The 16,187-nt window shown below is 40.2% G+C and overlaps 1 protein-coding gene across 2 annotated transcripts; it reads right to left on the bottom strand.

Annotated features, from left to right (window-relative positions):
- Positions 1–690: 690 nt before the first annotated feature.
- Positions 691–15,371, bottom strand: naprt (nicotinate phosphoribosyltransferase). 2 transcript variants are annotated; one of them, XM_041244577.1, is made up of 13 exons: positions 14,814–15,371; positions 12,314–12,441; positions 11,809–11,891; positions 10,397–10,527; positions 9,392–9,507; positions 8,779–8,975; positions 6,739–6,879; positions 4,600–4,684; positions 3,751–3,831; positions 2,920–3,022; positions 2,350–2,504; positions 1,754–1,911; positions 691–1,287 (listed from the first exon to the last, which is right to left on the bottom strand). In XM_041244577.1, exons 1-12 carry the CDS (start codon positions 15,049–15,051, stop codon positions 1,768–1,770), a joined length of 1,602 nt encoding a protein of 533 aa, XP_041100511.1. In that variant the 5' UTR covers positions 15,052–15,371; the 3' UTR covers positions 691–1,287; positions 1,754–1,767. The 2 variants fall into 2 exon arrangements, with proteins under 2 accessions (XP_041100511.1, XP_041100510.1); XM_041244576.1 differs by having other exon boundaries at positions 1,804–1,911; positions 14,814–15,367.
- Between the last annotated feature and the right edge of the window lie 816 nt (positions 15,372–16,187).

Genomic DNA, 16,187 nt, shown 5'->3' with positions numbered 1-16,187 from the left:
CAATACCCATTTGTCCAGATTGCAATCGGACCCCCCTCAACTGCAGCTCTGCTGGCCAACAGCCAGATCTCCTTTGATTAGAAGCACACGTTCAACAGAGCTGTGACTCATCTCAGGAAGCTCAAGGTAAAATTATTGAGAACTTTAATATAGCATGGACATCTTTTAGATTTCACTTCACCCAGCCTAAACCCCCTTCTCTCTGTAGCTGTCTCTCCTCCACACTCCCTCGCTCTCTCCTCTCTGTCAGTCTCTCTCTACTATTCTGTATTAATATTATAATGTTTTGTTTTTTTCCCAGTAAACTGTTTACTAATTAGAATAATAACCTCTTTACCTTCTAAAAAAAAATCTAAAACTATGTTTCCACTGCCCAGTGCTGCTGCTTTCAGTTTTTCTGTTAGAGCTACCAGTGTTATGTACTGGGAGATGTATTTCTTTGGTGAGTTTAATCAGAGATTAAATCTTTCCCAGGACTATAACCCCACAATTCACTGTAGTGCAGAGATGATGTATTTCTAAGGAAATGAGAAACATGAAGTAAAAATGATTCTATAACAAAACCAACAAATAATCGCAGATTAAATATGAGTGGTTTTAGTTGTTTTGATCACAACAGGTTCTATTGATTGGTACACCATACTTGTGTTGACAAGAGCAAACAGGGAAAGTTTTATGTTGTGTAGTTAATATGTTTTATTCATTTTGTAATACTTACATATTTAAAACATGTTAAAGGGAATAACCTACCTCCCATTTTCCACCTGAATTAACCTGCTTACAGAGGAGGGAGGGAGGGGAGGGGGGGCAGTCACTGAGACAGCACAGAGCTTTACTACCCATTCTCCACACTGAAGCCTGTACTCCTGGACAATTATGTGAATTGCAATACTTTCTTTACATGATATATCATATCTTAAAAGAAGTATGTATCATTTTCATTATGATTTAAAATCACAACATAGATCTTGTAGCTCACTAAGTGGTTCTTGAATGATGAATTAGTGTGTTTTATAGTTGGTGTGAATACATACTCCCCCGAGATCATGTAATTTGTTTTTTTAACAAAGTTGTCCATCATTAAATTATCATTTGATCTTATTATGCATCATACTAACAGCCCATCAGGGTGATCACAAACAGAATATGTATTGTGACATCAGTGTATCATGCCGCCCCTGTCGATAATCAGGCATGCGTTTTACTGGTTTCAGATTGCGAGAGCTAGTTCTTCAAACTGTTCTTGAGGTCCCTGATTAGGCAGTAGAGTTTCTCTGACACAGCTACCTGCAGACAGAGAGACAGACAGGACAGGCAGGTTAGTGCAATGGAATAAAGGCAGTGCAGCTATGGCGACTCACAAACAGGAGTCAATTCAACTGACAGCACGGTCGTTCTGTGGTCATACTGTGGTTGCTGGGAGAATTCTGTGGAATGTATACAGGGAGTCTCAGATTATGGGATGCGTCACGCCAGCTTGCTTTGGGGGCACTGAGGTGCATTTATGATAGAAAAAACACCACTCAAAAGTAATTTCAAGGAAAATATTGGGGTTCTCTTATTGTGCTACGAGGATTTGACACAGAGCTCCGCATTTGCGCGCATGACCTATGCTGTTAAATATACATGTTTAGATTCCGGTTTTCATGCAGACCTGTGGACCACTTATTTGAATCCCTGATTATGTAGATGTAGATTTAAACACTGACGCACACACACATACACACACACACACACACAAACACATACGCACACTATTTTACTACTTTAATGAAGACGGTGTGCAGTGAGAGAGCTCTTCACCCTGTATCGCTCCGGCTGCTGTAGTCTCCTCTGTCCTGGGTGGAGCGTGCTCAGTGCAGCCTGGACTCGGGTTCGGATGTCAGCAGTGCTTGGAAGAGTCTGGCTGATCTGAGGGAGAGGAGGAGGAGAGATAAACAAGCATGTCTAACTATTTAGTAGAAAGAACAGGGAGAAATGTAATGGGTTTGGAGCAGACACTGTTTTATACAAACAAACAGATTTAATGGAGGTTTGATATGTAGAGACACAGAGAAACAGATAAAGAGAAACACAGTGACACAGAGAATGACAGAGTACAGAGATAGATGTGTACAGATGGACAGATATTGACTACCTGTGTAAATTAATAAATGGATGCCCTCTTTTCTAGACAGACAGACAGCTTGCTATAGCTATGGCGTATCTGTCCTTGTGTGAATGAATGTTCTCTCTGGACAGGCAGACAGACAGACAGACAGACAGACAGACAGACAGAGACATGGCGTACCTGCCCCTGTGTGAATGGATGTTGTTCTCTATGGAAAGACAGACATAGCTATGGCGTACCTGGCCCTGTGTGAAGCACTGCTGATGGATGCTCTCCACGCGTGCTGCAGTCACCGTCTCCTCCTCCCACCCTTCCAGCACTCTGCACTGCACTGCAACCCCCTCTGCTGGGACTGGCTCCTCCCGCAGAGCCAACAGGTCCAGGAAGGCGTGACCTGTCCAGCACAGAGAGACACAGAGACACCAAGTTAGTTATAGAGGTAGTATAGGGTTACACAGAGACTGAGAGTTACTATAGAGGTACTACAAAGTTACAGAGACTGAGAGTTACTACAGAGACACTGCAGATTTACATAGAGACTGAGATTTACCACAGAGGTACTACAGAGTTATTACAGAGTTACACAAAGACTCTTGAGTCACAGAGCGTCAGACAGAGCCTCAAGTTTAGAAGATGTTGTCTGTGAAGACATTCAAAAAGACTTCTAGTTGAAGCATCTTTTATTGAATTCAGCACTGCTGAGTGTTTACTAGTTAGGAATGATATATGTTACACTCAGTTACAACATAGTTACATGCAGTCGACAGACAGCATCAGGAGAGTTAGTCCTGCTCTGGGTCTGTGCTCACCATCCTGGCTGTACAGCCTGTAGACAGCCTTCCTCCCGGGCAGAGTGCTCTTCTGACAGTCCTCAGTGAGCTTCATCCGCGGGGCACCGTTCACCTGAACCAGCTGGGACAGGGAAGGGAGAGAGGGAGAGAGAGGGGGAGAGGAAAGATCCCCTGTTCCATTATCTATTGTCTATAAGATAATTAAACAGAGGAGTTTACATAACACCAATAAACTCATAAAATCCATAAACTACTAACAAACACCTCAACGATCATTATTCTCTAATGCCTTTTTTCCCCTCTATTTCCCAAATCAAGAAATCTCCTAAAAGATGTAATTCGACCACTTTAACAATGAACATGCATACAACACTGAACTGTTGAACTGTAAATACCAGACATTTTTTATGACAGCAGGACAAAAGAGCACAGCACACAACAGGACAGGTTAACAAGGGTTCAGATAATAGAGGAGTTTGGAGAATCTGGGTTTTACACTTGAATAATGAACACTGAATGAACTGACTGGCTGATATCTCAGTGAATGGCTAAACGATCACAAGCACAATGTTCCCTCTTTATTTCCCTATCTCGCTAACACCGTAAAATACTGAAAACTGCATTTGTGAAGGGCTTATATATTAAGGTATAGGAAATGTTACATTTGCTCTCAACATGGCCTAACAGTAAATTAACGCAATTCATAAATGATCTAATGGTGGAGTATTGAGGGTGTGCTGTTCTAGTAAACTAAACTGGAGCATGGTAACATTTAAACCTGTTGTCCCTGCTGCACTTCTCTGTTAGTTCCCGCAGAGTGCTGTGTCCATTGGAAAGGTGTGTGGGTACCTTGTAAACACAGCCCAGCGAGGGCTGCAATGGGCAGGTCACCAGATGGGTCCCAACACCAACAACATCAATCTCATTCTCCTGGAGAACAAAGCAATAGACATCACAATGCAATATATATATATAGACAATAGCAATAAACATCACAATGCAATACATACAGACAATAGCAGTAAACATCACAATGCAATACATATAGACAATTCTAATAGACAATAAAACACAATACACAGTGGATATCGTAGCACTGGGATAAATATGCAAATACAGGAGCAAACACTGCAGCAAACACTGCATAAAATGTCTTCGGTGGCACAAAATGACCAGGGTCATATTCCTTTATATAACAGAATGTATAATTGACAGAATAAAAAAAATGCAAAGGAAACCACTGCATGATTGAAGAATGAATAACACAGGCTCTGCTGCACAGTGGTGTGTTTCTCTCCTTTCTTGATGGGTTACCGTGTTTATTTTTTACTGTAATACTGGTAAACTATGAATTATACTTTTGTTTTCCCAAATTGAAAGAATAGAACACGTGTATTTTTCATTTAAAACATTGAGTACTACAATAAAAAAAATCTCTGTTTGCAAGCCGTTATTTCAGACAGCGTTGCACTTCCTTGGTCACCCGGAAAACTGTCCCCACCCCTTCAACGGCTTCTTTCCTGTCATTAACAAACCAGCCTATTTCCCTATTGACTGACATGCTTTCAGCCACTAACACGGCCCAGAAGACACTGTTGTGGTGACCCAGGAAGTGCAAGTGTAACAGATATCCTGAGAATAAGGCATAGCAACTGAGAACTTTCTTTAACCTACTGGAGTAGCAGAGAGCAGTCTTACCCGCCCATTCATCTCCAGCAAGGATTTCTCAGAGATGTTGTTGCTCCCTACAATCAGCAGAGACTGCAGTTTGGCCACCTGAAACCTGAAAACACAGCAGGTGCTCACTACTGCCACCTAGGGACAAAGATGGCTTCAAACACTGCCACCAGTGAGAACACTGTGTCCAATTCTGGTCACCACACTACCTAAAGGACATTGTAACCCTGGAGAGAGTCCAACGAAGAGCAGCCAGACTAATCCCAGAGCTTAAAAAGGCAAGAGCTGTGAAGATAGGCTGAAAAAACTGAATCTACTTAGAACAAAGAATTATTGAAGGGCTTGATTGAAGTCTTTATAATCTTAAAATTAGTTAAGAACATAAGAAAGTTTACAAACAAGAGGAGGCCATTCGACCCATCTTGCTCGTTTGGTTGTTGTTAGCTTATTGATCCCAGAATCTCATCAAGCAGCTTCTTGAAGGATCCCAGGGTATCAGCTTCAACAACATTACTGGGGAGTTGATTCCAGACCCTCACAATTCTCTGTGTAAAAAAGTGCCTCCTATGTTCTGTTCTGAATGCCCCTTTGTCTAATCTCCAGTTGTGACCCCTGGTCCTTGTTTCTTTTTTCAGGTCGAAAAAGTCCCTTGGGTCGACATTGTCAATACCTTTTAGAATTTTGAATGCTTGAATTAGGTCGCCGCGTAGTCTTCTTTGTTCAAGGCTGAACAGATTCAATTCTTTTAGCCTGTCTGCATATGACATGCCTTTTAAACCCGGAATAATTCTGGTCGTCTCTTTCTAGAGCAGCAATATCTTTTTTATAGCGAGGTGACCAGAACTGAACACAATATTCAAGATGAGGTCTTACTAATGCATTGCACAGTTTTAACATTACTTCCCTTGATTTAAATTCAACACTTTTCACAATGTATCCAAGCATCTTGTTGGCCTTTTTTATAACTTCCCCACATTGTCTAGATGAAGACATTTCTGAGTCAACAAAAACTCCTAGGTCTTTTTCATAGATTCCTTCTCCAATTTCAATATCTCCCATATGATTTTTATAATGCACATTTTTATTTCCTGCATGCAGTACCTTACTCTTTTCTCTATTAAATGTCATTTACCATGTGTCTGCCCAGTTCTGAATCTTGTCTAGATCATTTTGAATGACCTTTGCTCCTGCAACAGTGTTTGCCACTTTATTTTTGTGTCGTCTGCAAATTTAACAAGTTTGCTTACTATACCAGAATCTAAATCATTAATGTAGATTAGGAATAGCAGAGGACCTAATACTGATCCCTGTGGTACTCCACTGGTTACCACACTCCATTCTGAGGTTTCTCCTCTAATCAGTACTTTCTGTTTTCTACATGTTAACCACTCCCTAATCCATGTACATGTGTTTCCTTTAATCCCTACTGCGTTCAGTTTGAGAATTAATCTTTTGTGCGGGACTTTGTCAAAGGCTTTCTGGAAATCTAAATAAACCATGTCATATGCTTTGCAATTATCCATTACTGATGTTGCATCCTCAAAAAAATCAATCAAGTTAGTTGGACACGATCTCCCTTTCCTAAAACCATGTTGACTGTCTCCCAGTACCCTGTTACCATATAGGTAATTTTCCATTTTGGATCTTATTACAGTTTCCATAAGTTTGCATATAATAGAAGTCAGGCTTGCTGGTCTGTAATTACCTGGTTCAGTTTTGTTTCCCTTTTTATGGATCGGTATTACGTTTGCAATTTTCCAGTCTGTCGGTACCACCCCTGTGTCAAGAGATTGCTGCATGTCCTTGGTTAGCGGTTTGTAAATAACTTCTTTCATTTCTTTGAGTACTATTGGGAGGATCTCATCCTGTCCAGGGGATTTGTTTATTTTAAGAGCTCCTAGTCCCTTTAACACTTCTGCCTTGGTTATGCTAAAGTTATTTAAAACTGGATAGGAACAGGATGGCATGTGGGGCATGTTGTCCGTATCCTCCTTTGTAAAAACTTATGAAAAGTAATCATTTAATATATTTGCTATTTTTTTTTCTTCATCTACGATTTTGACAAATCCCTAACCAGTGTTGAGTGTTTAATAGTTATGGATAACTGCAAGAACATGATCAAGGCAAGGGGACCGTAAAGCAAAAGATATGTCCACTAACCTGGAGCTGCAGGAGAGGAATATTCGGCGCAGTTCCACTGACTGCCCGCAGAGGTCCCCACTGTCCAGTCGAACCCCGATCGGCTGGTAGTGCAGCTGGCACAGGGCCAGGGCGACGGCGCAGAAATTCAGCACCCCACTCCTGAGGGTCACAGCAGGGAGGGGAGAGGGAATTCACACAGGGTCAGGGCTTTATAATGACAGGACAGGGAGGCGGCACTCCTCCAGCACTGCTGTAATAAACCACTCCCCTTCTAGAATAATCACGGTAATACACAATGCAAATAATCAACGTCAAACTGGAAATAAGCGCAAAAGTAAAACAGAAAGATGACTGTAAGCACTAAAGCATTGGAAATGTGTGTGGCAGATAAAAACACAAACGGTTTTAATGTGTAATCTATTAAATGTGGATCTATAGCCTTAGTTTAAAAATAAATAAATCAATGAATAAATAACTAACTAAAACATCTCAGTGTTATTAATAGAGAAGTGGCTCTGTAGTGCATTTTGCAAGATATTTTACAGATATTATTAGAATAATTTGTAAAGTGCACATAGCAGTATCAACCAAGAAGATAAACCCTGAACTTAACAGAAGTCACGGGTCCTTCTGTAAGCAGAGACTCAAACTGCAAGCTAAAGTACACGGGGTCCATTTCAGGTGTGTTACAACCTTGATTTTCCAATGGTTATGCTTGCATTTTGTTTTAATCATACGTCTCTGTGCTGTACAATGCACGCCTATGCTTTACCATGCTTTCACTGTGCTTTATTACTTTGCTGTGCTTTTACTATGGGAAACTTTTCTAAAGGTAGATTCTGTTAAAATGCTTTCAATGGTTAAACCTTAAGAATGAACATGCTGGCCATTTGTGTAACTAACCAAAAAAAAAACACAATTAGAAGCCCCTCAAGAGCACAGTTACTGAATATTCTTTTCTTTCAGGCTTAGAAATTCACGGGTTAAACTACTGCGCTGCAGTACCCGTCTTGGTTGACAGGTGGCAGCACAGGGTCTTGTAGAGCATAGCAGTAATTTGATCATTATTTTTCAGTCTTATATTGGCTACTAGAGGAAAAGGGGCTGTATTCATAAAAGGACTTAAATTCTGAAATGTTAAGTGGGGTGCTTATTTAGTTCACTTAAGCGAGACCCCTAACTTGCTTCAGTACTAAACTTTAATTATAAATAAACTTATGACGTTTTATGGATATGGCTCAAGGGCTAAGATTCAGGTTTGTGTGAAGAATTATAAACTGCTATTCAATTAATAAATATACAACCTCATCCCACAGGTTGTAGCCAACAGAACAACTCCTTAAATCTCTCCAGCTCTGCATTTCCATTAGTTATATAGGTCTCAAATGTGCAGTTCTGAAAGTATCACATGTTATAGCAAACATGCATTGTCATTTTAAAGCACATTATCAGAAACTAAATTGAGTTAAAGACATTTATCAGTTTACATGCCTTATCCTCAGGAGATCTGTTACACATGCACTTCCGGGATCACCTCAGCAGTCATGAAAGCATGCCAAACATTAGGAGAAGCAGCAGCTGGATGGTTAATGACAGGGGTGGCCAAGGAAGTGCAAAGCTATCTGAAAGCAAGGTTTGCATACAGATTTCTTTAAGCTAGTGTACAACCAGATTAAAATAACTTTAATAGTTGGTTACTATTACATGTGTTTGTTTACATTTGAGGCTTATATAATGAAAGGAGGTGAACGACAAGTTATATAGAATTACTTTATTAGCTGGAACATCTTTAATATCACCCATAAACAAACCTGGAAGACACTGATTCATGCTGGCCTGGTCGAAAGTAGAAGAAATGTCTGTCTGCCCGCTAGGTGTGCAACGATACAATATGTCACTGCTGTATACCTATCACAATATGCAGGTCACAATATGCTAGGTATCACAAAACATGTGATAGTCCAGGTGGGCTGCTTGTTTGATGCACAATAAGATAAAATGATGATTTAATGACTATTTTGTCCCCTGCAGCTAACGATCAGCAGGGTCCTCACGTACCTCATGACGCTGTAGCTGTCGAGTAGCACCAGGAAGTTCCTGGGGAAGGCGACTGCGTAGGAGATGAAGGCAGCGAGCTCCCCCTCATTCACATCACTATGCTTCGCCTGCAGGAGGAAGCAAACCTTGGGCAGCCAGGTCTGACTCAGAGAGACCAGGTCAAGAGCCGGGCCCTCCCCCCATGCTGGGGCCAGGGTCTGGGGAGAGACAGAGGAGAGGATGGGAGAAAACTCTCCACTGCCACAAGAACTGGGCATGCAGCCACAAAGACAAACCCACTGCCTACTCTACTGGATCACAATATGCATCACGGTACACGTTCTTTGTATGATGTGTAACAACATCATTAATGATGCACTGTTTTTTTAAGCTTATATGACATATTCATACCAAATAATATATATTTATTTATCGTTCAAGAATCATTTGGTTGACTCAGAGTAACTTTGAGTGTTTTTGTATTGTGATACACCTGTCTAATCCCCCCTCCCCCTCTCCCTCTCCCTGTCTCTGTCCCCTACCCTCCATTTCCCTTGTTCTCTGTATCCTCCCTGTCCCTGCCCTCCTTCTCTCTCCTTCTCATCCCCTCATTTTTATCCTCAACATGACCTACCCGATGCCGCACCTCCTCCAGGGAGGAAAAGGAAGTGATATAAGAGTGTGCCATGGTCCCTGACACTGGTATTCCGAAGAGCTGCCCAGCAAGCACGTTGCTGGTCATATCAAATCCTGAAGAAACAGTTAAGGATTTGTCAGAAATTCAAGTACATATTATCTTGTGTATAAACCCCTCCCCCAAGTAGCATTAAAGGATTAAACATACTTTACATTGTTCAGATTGCAGTAATTTCCTTTCTTTCTTTTCTATCTCTGTTCCATGGTAATATTTTGTTAAAGGTATCAGGTATGTATGTGTGTTTTGTTTGTTTTGTTTTGATGTTTGAACATTGGTATAAGGTGTGGTGTTCTATGCATGGGATGACAACCTTTACACAGGATGGAATTTTGGCAAATACTTCACTGTGATTGGTTGATTTCTGATATGTGATTTACAATCTTGTGTACAGATGTAATTCTGAACACAGAAGATACAGTCATTTTTGTTATTTATAATACGTTCATATGTTGTGTGCGGGGTGTCCTAACTATAACAGAAATTATTTGGCATAGAACCCAAACTTATTCGATTATCGGGCTTGAGCGCTCCACAGAAATCAGATGTTGGCAATCAGGCAAGGTTCGTTGTTGTTGTTGATTAGGCTAAACTACCATTCAAAGTGAAACAAGATACAGCTGCTTGGCTCACCTGATGATCACTGCTTTTCTTAGACTCTGCAGAGAACAGCAATCCACACAAATCCAGCTGCTTCTTCACTTGTTTCACTTGCAATGGTAAATTAGCTCGATCAACACCAGTGGCCCTCACCCAATTGTGAACGTCTGATTTCTGTGGAGAGCTCAATCCGAATAATCAGTTCTACTCGACACATACCGTACTGACTTACAGAAGAGCCCAGGTTTAAGAAAAGGTCCCACCCCAAGTCTTTCTGCACCTCTGTAGTGTGTGTATGCTGTGCAGAGGGGGGAGGTCTCTGCAGTTCAGTTCTCGGACACTCACCCCCGATGTAGGAGTAGCGGGATGCAGACAGTCCCCCGTCCGGCCCCTGCGCTCTCCTCAACCCCATCTCTAACATCCTCCTCTTCGGACCCGCGGCCAGACGGAGTCTTGCAGCGTTACTGGACACCAGGCTGAGACACACAACTTCTTAACTAGACTTATTGTGACAGATCCATCGGTAACACCTCACATAATAGTTTCCCAAAGCACAGTGCAATCATGGTAAAGCATTGCTATGCGCCATAAAGCCCAAAGAGGTATGGTAAAGCATATTAATAAACACGGCAAAACAGGGTAAACTATGGTACTTGCATATTATAACCATGGGTAAAGCACAGCAAAACTGTAAAATTACTGTGCAGCAATACTACTGTAAACCTTTATAAGGGATACGCCCCCCACCACAGCTGTAAAATCAAAATTAGAGCTTTCAGTGTGATAAAAAAGTTAACAACTGTGACATATGACAAGCACTTCTGTGTTGGTAGACCTTGCATCTTCTAATGACATGCTTTGCAGTCAGTAACATACTTTGGCCCCAGACACACTGCTGACGTAAAATGACCCAGGAAGGGAAGCAGTAACAGATTTTCTGGAAGGCAAGTCAAGTCAAACTGAGAACTTTCTTTCACCTAGTGTAATGCCAAATGTCATGTTAACGTGTGTTGATTTAAAAACTGCACATTTCAGACATACTGTGCAAATGGAAGTGCCCGGCCAGTAAGATCTCTGAAATTGTTTTGTTAGCTACAGCCACTTTAAGTTATGGTCAATTTAGCAAAAACAGACACAAAGGTATATAAAGGGAAGGTCAAAAGATAAAGCAAAGAGGTCTGAAGTGGTGTAACAAGCAGGCTTGGTTTGGGTACACGAGGATCTGAATTGTGACTGCAGCAACAATATAATGAACACTTTGACCAGAAAGAAACACATCATACACTAAACATCCATTTTTGTATTTTAAAACATGATATCTGGTACTGCAGTTGGTTAAAGAAATCTCTGTTTACAAGCCATGCTTTCAGTTAGTGTTGCACTGGCTTGGTCCCCTGGAGGGTAAAACTGTCCCCACCCCTTCATGACCTTCTTTCCTGCCAATAACTAACCTGCAGCTTCCCCTATTGACACATCCTTTCAGCTAGAAACATGACCCAGAAGACACTGCTGAGGTGACCTAGGAAGTACAAATGTAACAGATATCCCACCAACAAAGTATAGAAACTGAGAACTTTCTTTAACCATGTGTATAACCAGATATCATGTTCTACAATGAAGACAAGTGTGCCATAACAAGTGTTTCTTTCCAATGTGCACATCTGAGATCTATGTAGCTAATGGAGTGAAAATGGAAGATGCAAGGGATGGTTTTGTTCGCTACAATCAATTTGTAGGTAAGTGCTGGTCTGGCTCACCTGGCATAGTTGACCAGACAGAGTAGACTGGTTTCCAGCAGCTGCACCACGGCCAGAGGCCCATTTACCTCCATTAGGGGCACCTAAACAAACAAGACGCATTCAGACAGGGGCTCCGAGAGCCCTGCAGAGCACCTGGAAATACTAAAAGAAATGTAAGTTCAGCAACAAACATTTATATTGGAAGTCTTTCTCAATCTTCAATGTTGAAATGAGTTTTGATTCACATTTATTTATCACTGGGTGCTGTGTGGAATCCACCCTACGATTGATAAAGTGTGAAGAGTCTCATTAAGAGGAAGGCGTGTGTGCTGGCTACATGTACTTGACAATATGCTGGCTGGTTCAAACAGTGTAATTCAGTAGCAGTTGTTATATTAAACGAACACCGAGAATCAAAAGCTATCTTAACAACACGTTTCAGTAATACACTGTGCCTCACAGAGTAAGACTTCTTCTAGTTCTTCTTCTACATCTTCTACTTTGCAGTCTCCTTGACACTCACTCTGGCGAACGCCACAGATCCATCAGGAACGGAGCAGACAGAAACCCCGCTGGCGTCCACGGTGCGCAAATAATGGAAAAAGCCTTCCTCCGTCGTACTGGGCAGAACACTTTTCAGGTAGGCGACATCTGAGAAAATTAAACAAAATAAGAAGAAATGAATCAAATATAAAGAATACTGTATAGGGTGCTGTATTATACAAGCCGATATTTACTCCAGGAAAGGTCTTAGCAGCTTTGCCATGAATGGGCTTACTGGGTTTGATTGTGTAAAATTCAGTTCACATTCAAAAAGGGGAGGGGATTTAACTCAGACAGAGGTGAAATTACAGGCATTATTGCAGGGGGAGTATTATTAACATGACGCAGATAGATTATGTTTACAATTAGGCATGCTTAAAATTCAAAAGTTAGAGCACAGCACACAGTCACGCTGAAGAATCAAGAAGTTAACATAATTATTGATGGGTGAAATACAATTCACAGTTGCTGCAGTATGTCCACGGTTTTTGTCATTTCAAATATTTTCACTAAACAAACATTAAACTGTAAAGCTACAGCGTGCAGTGGAAAAGCACATCATGAAAAAACACATTTGGGTGTAAAACACTACAATAAAAGCCGCTACATTTACAAAAGATATAAACACATAACATTTTCAATTGAAATAAAATAAATGGCTTTACATAATCTCTGCAAGCAAGAAATTTCAGTGTCCAGTGTGAAAAACAACACAAAATAATAAATTAACATCCAAAGTAACACTATATTATTAAAATGTTCAATACAATCTATTGCAGTGTCTAAATATATACATATAGTTGTAGTCAAAAGTTTACATTAGAGGAAAATGTATCACTAGAGGAAAAACAGCCCCACAGCTTTTGCGATACGATCAACCAATTGAATATCTGCATTGTCTCTGCGGTAGCCCAATCATAAGTTAGCTGGGTGGGGCATAAACTGTGTCTGTTTCAGGTTCAGGTACTGACTATAAGTTTAACCAATAGGAGAGTCAAATATCTGCCAAGTTTTACGCAGCTGTTCAATCATAAGCAAGCAGAGGCTGTTCACAGTATCTGCATGAAAATTGAGGAGAGTGAGTAGCCAAATGGAAAGTGAAAGATCTGACAGCTGTCCAATCATTTGTGAGCAGAGGCGGGGTGTTAATATGCCGGGTAAGCACTGAATTTCACCAACTGTTATTGAGAAAAATAATACATTTCAGCATTTAGAATTTAATATATATATTTTTTATTTCACCTGACAAGGGAAACACCGTAGTATATTTAGTTACAAATCTTTGAATAATTGTACTGGAGATAAGCGATCTTTAAAACAGAGTAGTGTTGACAAATTTGTCAAATTGAAACAAAGCAAGACACTATATACATTTTTTTATTTTAGTTTATTCACAGTTATCTGTGTAAACATGCTATTTAAAAATATTTGCATTGCATTTTTTTATGCAAATTATTTAAAGAATATGCGCAGCACACACAATTACTACCTGAGACTTGGCCTTATTAGGGTGCACCAAGAATAACCCCAGTAAAACTATACATTTATATATATATATATATATATATATATATAGAGATATATATATATAGATATATATATATATATAGAGAGAGAGAGAGAGAGAGAGTAGCGATCTCGGTTCCCACAGGCATCATAAAATAGGTACATAGACATGGTCCCATACACATGGGGCAAGTGTTCATACAGTGACTGAAGGGGATATAACATGAAGACCATTAAGCTGGCACTCACTGATTAGACTTTTGTTCATGCTGTGATAAGAAGTTTGCACAGTTCAGTTTCTAACCCTGCTCAAATCCTGATCATTTCACAATACTATACTTCTTGCGGGCGTTGTGAAACACAGGACTGGATGCAGCAGGGCTAGTGCTAATGTATTATGCATTTTTTTGTTTTTATTTTTTTTTACTGTCATGTATTACGTTACCTGTAGTTTAAATTACTTGCAATCATATACTTTGTTGTTTATTTGTCCTTGTATCTGATTAGAGAGAGAGAGAGAAATATAAAAACATAATAGACATTTTCTTCCCCAAATTCGGTGATTTAGACCCAGAATTCTCCAAAATGCACGATATAAAGACCCTGTCAGTCCTGCTGGGGGAAGACAAACACACAGCCATTGATAAATACGTGGAGACCACTGAGTGACAAACCGTGAACACGTCACTAAAGAGGGAAAAGAGAGAGGGAGGAATTCTGTTTAATATACAGGGACGGAGGGGGTGTATTGTTTAATACAGAGTAAGGAGGGATATTGTTTTGTATTAAAATATAGGTAGTCTTTGTCTATATATTTTAGTTGGTTATGCCATGTATGTGCTTTGGCAACACAATTATTTTTTTATTATCATGCCAATAAAGCCCATTTGAATTTAATTAAGAGAGATAATAACTATGTTGTTGTTGTGGCGACAGCAGGAGAGTTTTGAGACGGTCCCTTGGTTTACCCTTACCTTGCTCTGTATACTTAAAGTTTTTCAGGAACAGCAAGCAGTCTGTGAGTCCCGAAAAGAGCGAAAACTCGCCTCCGAAGGGATTTTCACGGAAGAATAACTCGAACACGGCCTTGTCGCGGTGTCGGCCGCTCTTCCAGTACGCGTAAGCCATGGTGAACTGGTACTGGTCAGTCAGCAGCGGCAGAACCCGCTCCCTCACATACTTCTCCAAACTCGATGCACTTGTGCTAGCCATGTCTGCAGTTGCCAAACTACACAACCTTTAGGCGGCCTCGGAGTTGTAGTTTTTTTTTTTGTTTGCTTGTTTTTTTCCCAAAACGCAAGAATATTCTAATGTGGTAAAGTAACGATACGCATGTGACTAGTGCATCTCTTAGGGTGCTGGATTTACGCCGTTATGTTGCATCAATCAGTACGGTGCAGAAAGTCCAGCAGGGCAGGTAGCGAGCGTGGTGAGAGGAAAGTACAGTCTTGGGACGCTGAGGAAGTGCAGACTCTAGCTTCTCTGTGGGCAGATAGAAGTGTTCAGGTAAGGAGGATCTGGACGTCAGAAGTGAAAGTGTATGTCCGAATTTCTGACGGTTTGAACAAATGGACATAAACCGCGGCTACGGTACACAAGTTACACACTCCAGTTTCTACCAACGTTCTCATCCTTGACCTTTATTATATTATATAAAGGAAAAAATGGAAATTAAACCAATTCTAAACTTATATAAAAAAAAAAGTCAAACAAAATACTGTACAGCTGTATCATAGAGTCTCGTTGCGCTCGGGCAGCGGTTTTATATTTATTTTATTTAAATGTTTCTTGGAAACCCAAACAAAAAACAACTCCTGGGGAAAAAAACGGGATAAGTTTTGCAAATCATATTTTTAAAACCTTCTTTTTTCCCCTTCAACATAATTAATTTAACTTCATTAAGTCGATATAAATCAGTAAAATACCTGGATTAAAATAATTCGTAAATATATTTATAGAATAACAGACGGGCTTCAGTGAGTTTCAGGGAAATAATTCCATCCAGGGTTTCTGTGACGGTAATTACTCGACCTAAAGTCGAGTAATTTATAAACTCACAGAAACCCGAAATGGAATTGTTTTCCTGTAGAGGCCCATCTATTTTTTTTTTTTTTTTATAATACATGGATCCGCTTTGTGATATTAATATTAAAGGCGGCGAGGTTTAGCAGTACAGTTCGTTTTTTTTTTTAAATAGTGTTTTTCAGTACTATACAGACGTACTATGTCTTAAGCCATTTTGTTTGAGACACGAATGTACCACCATTACATTTTTTAAAAACGTATTCTCGTTTTGTTGATCATTAATGAACATGTCTGTACTGTGTGTGTGTTGTCGAGTGATTGAA

This window comes from Polyodon spathula, chromosome 3, assembly GCF_017654505.1.
Source record: "Polyodon spathula isolate WHYD16114869_AA chromosome 3, ASM1765450v1, whole genome shotgun sequence".
NCBI lineage: Eukaryota > Metazoa > Chordata > Actinopteri > Acipenseriformes > Polyodontidae > Polyodon > Polyodon spathula.
Note: the sequence above shows the minus strand (reverse complement) of the source record. Positions and strands in the feature narration are given on the sequence as shown.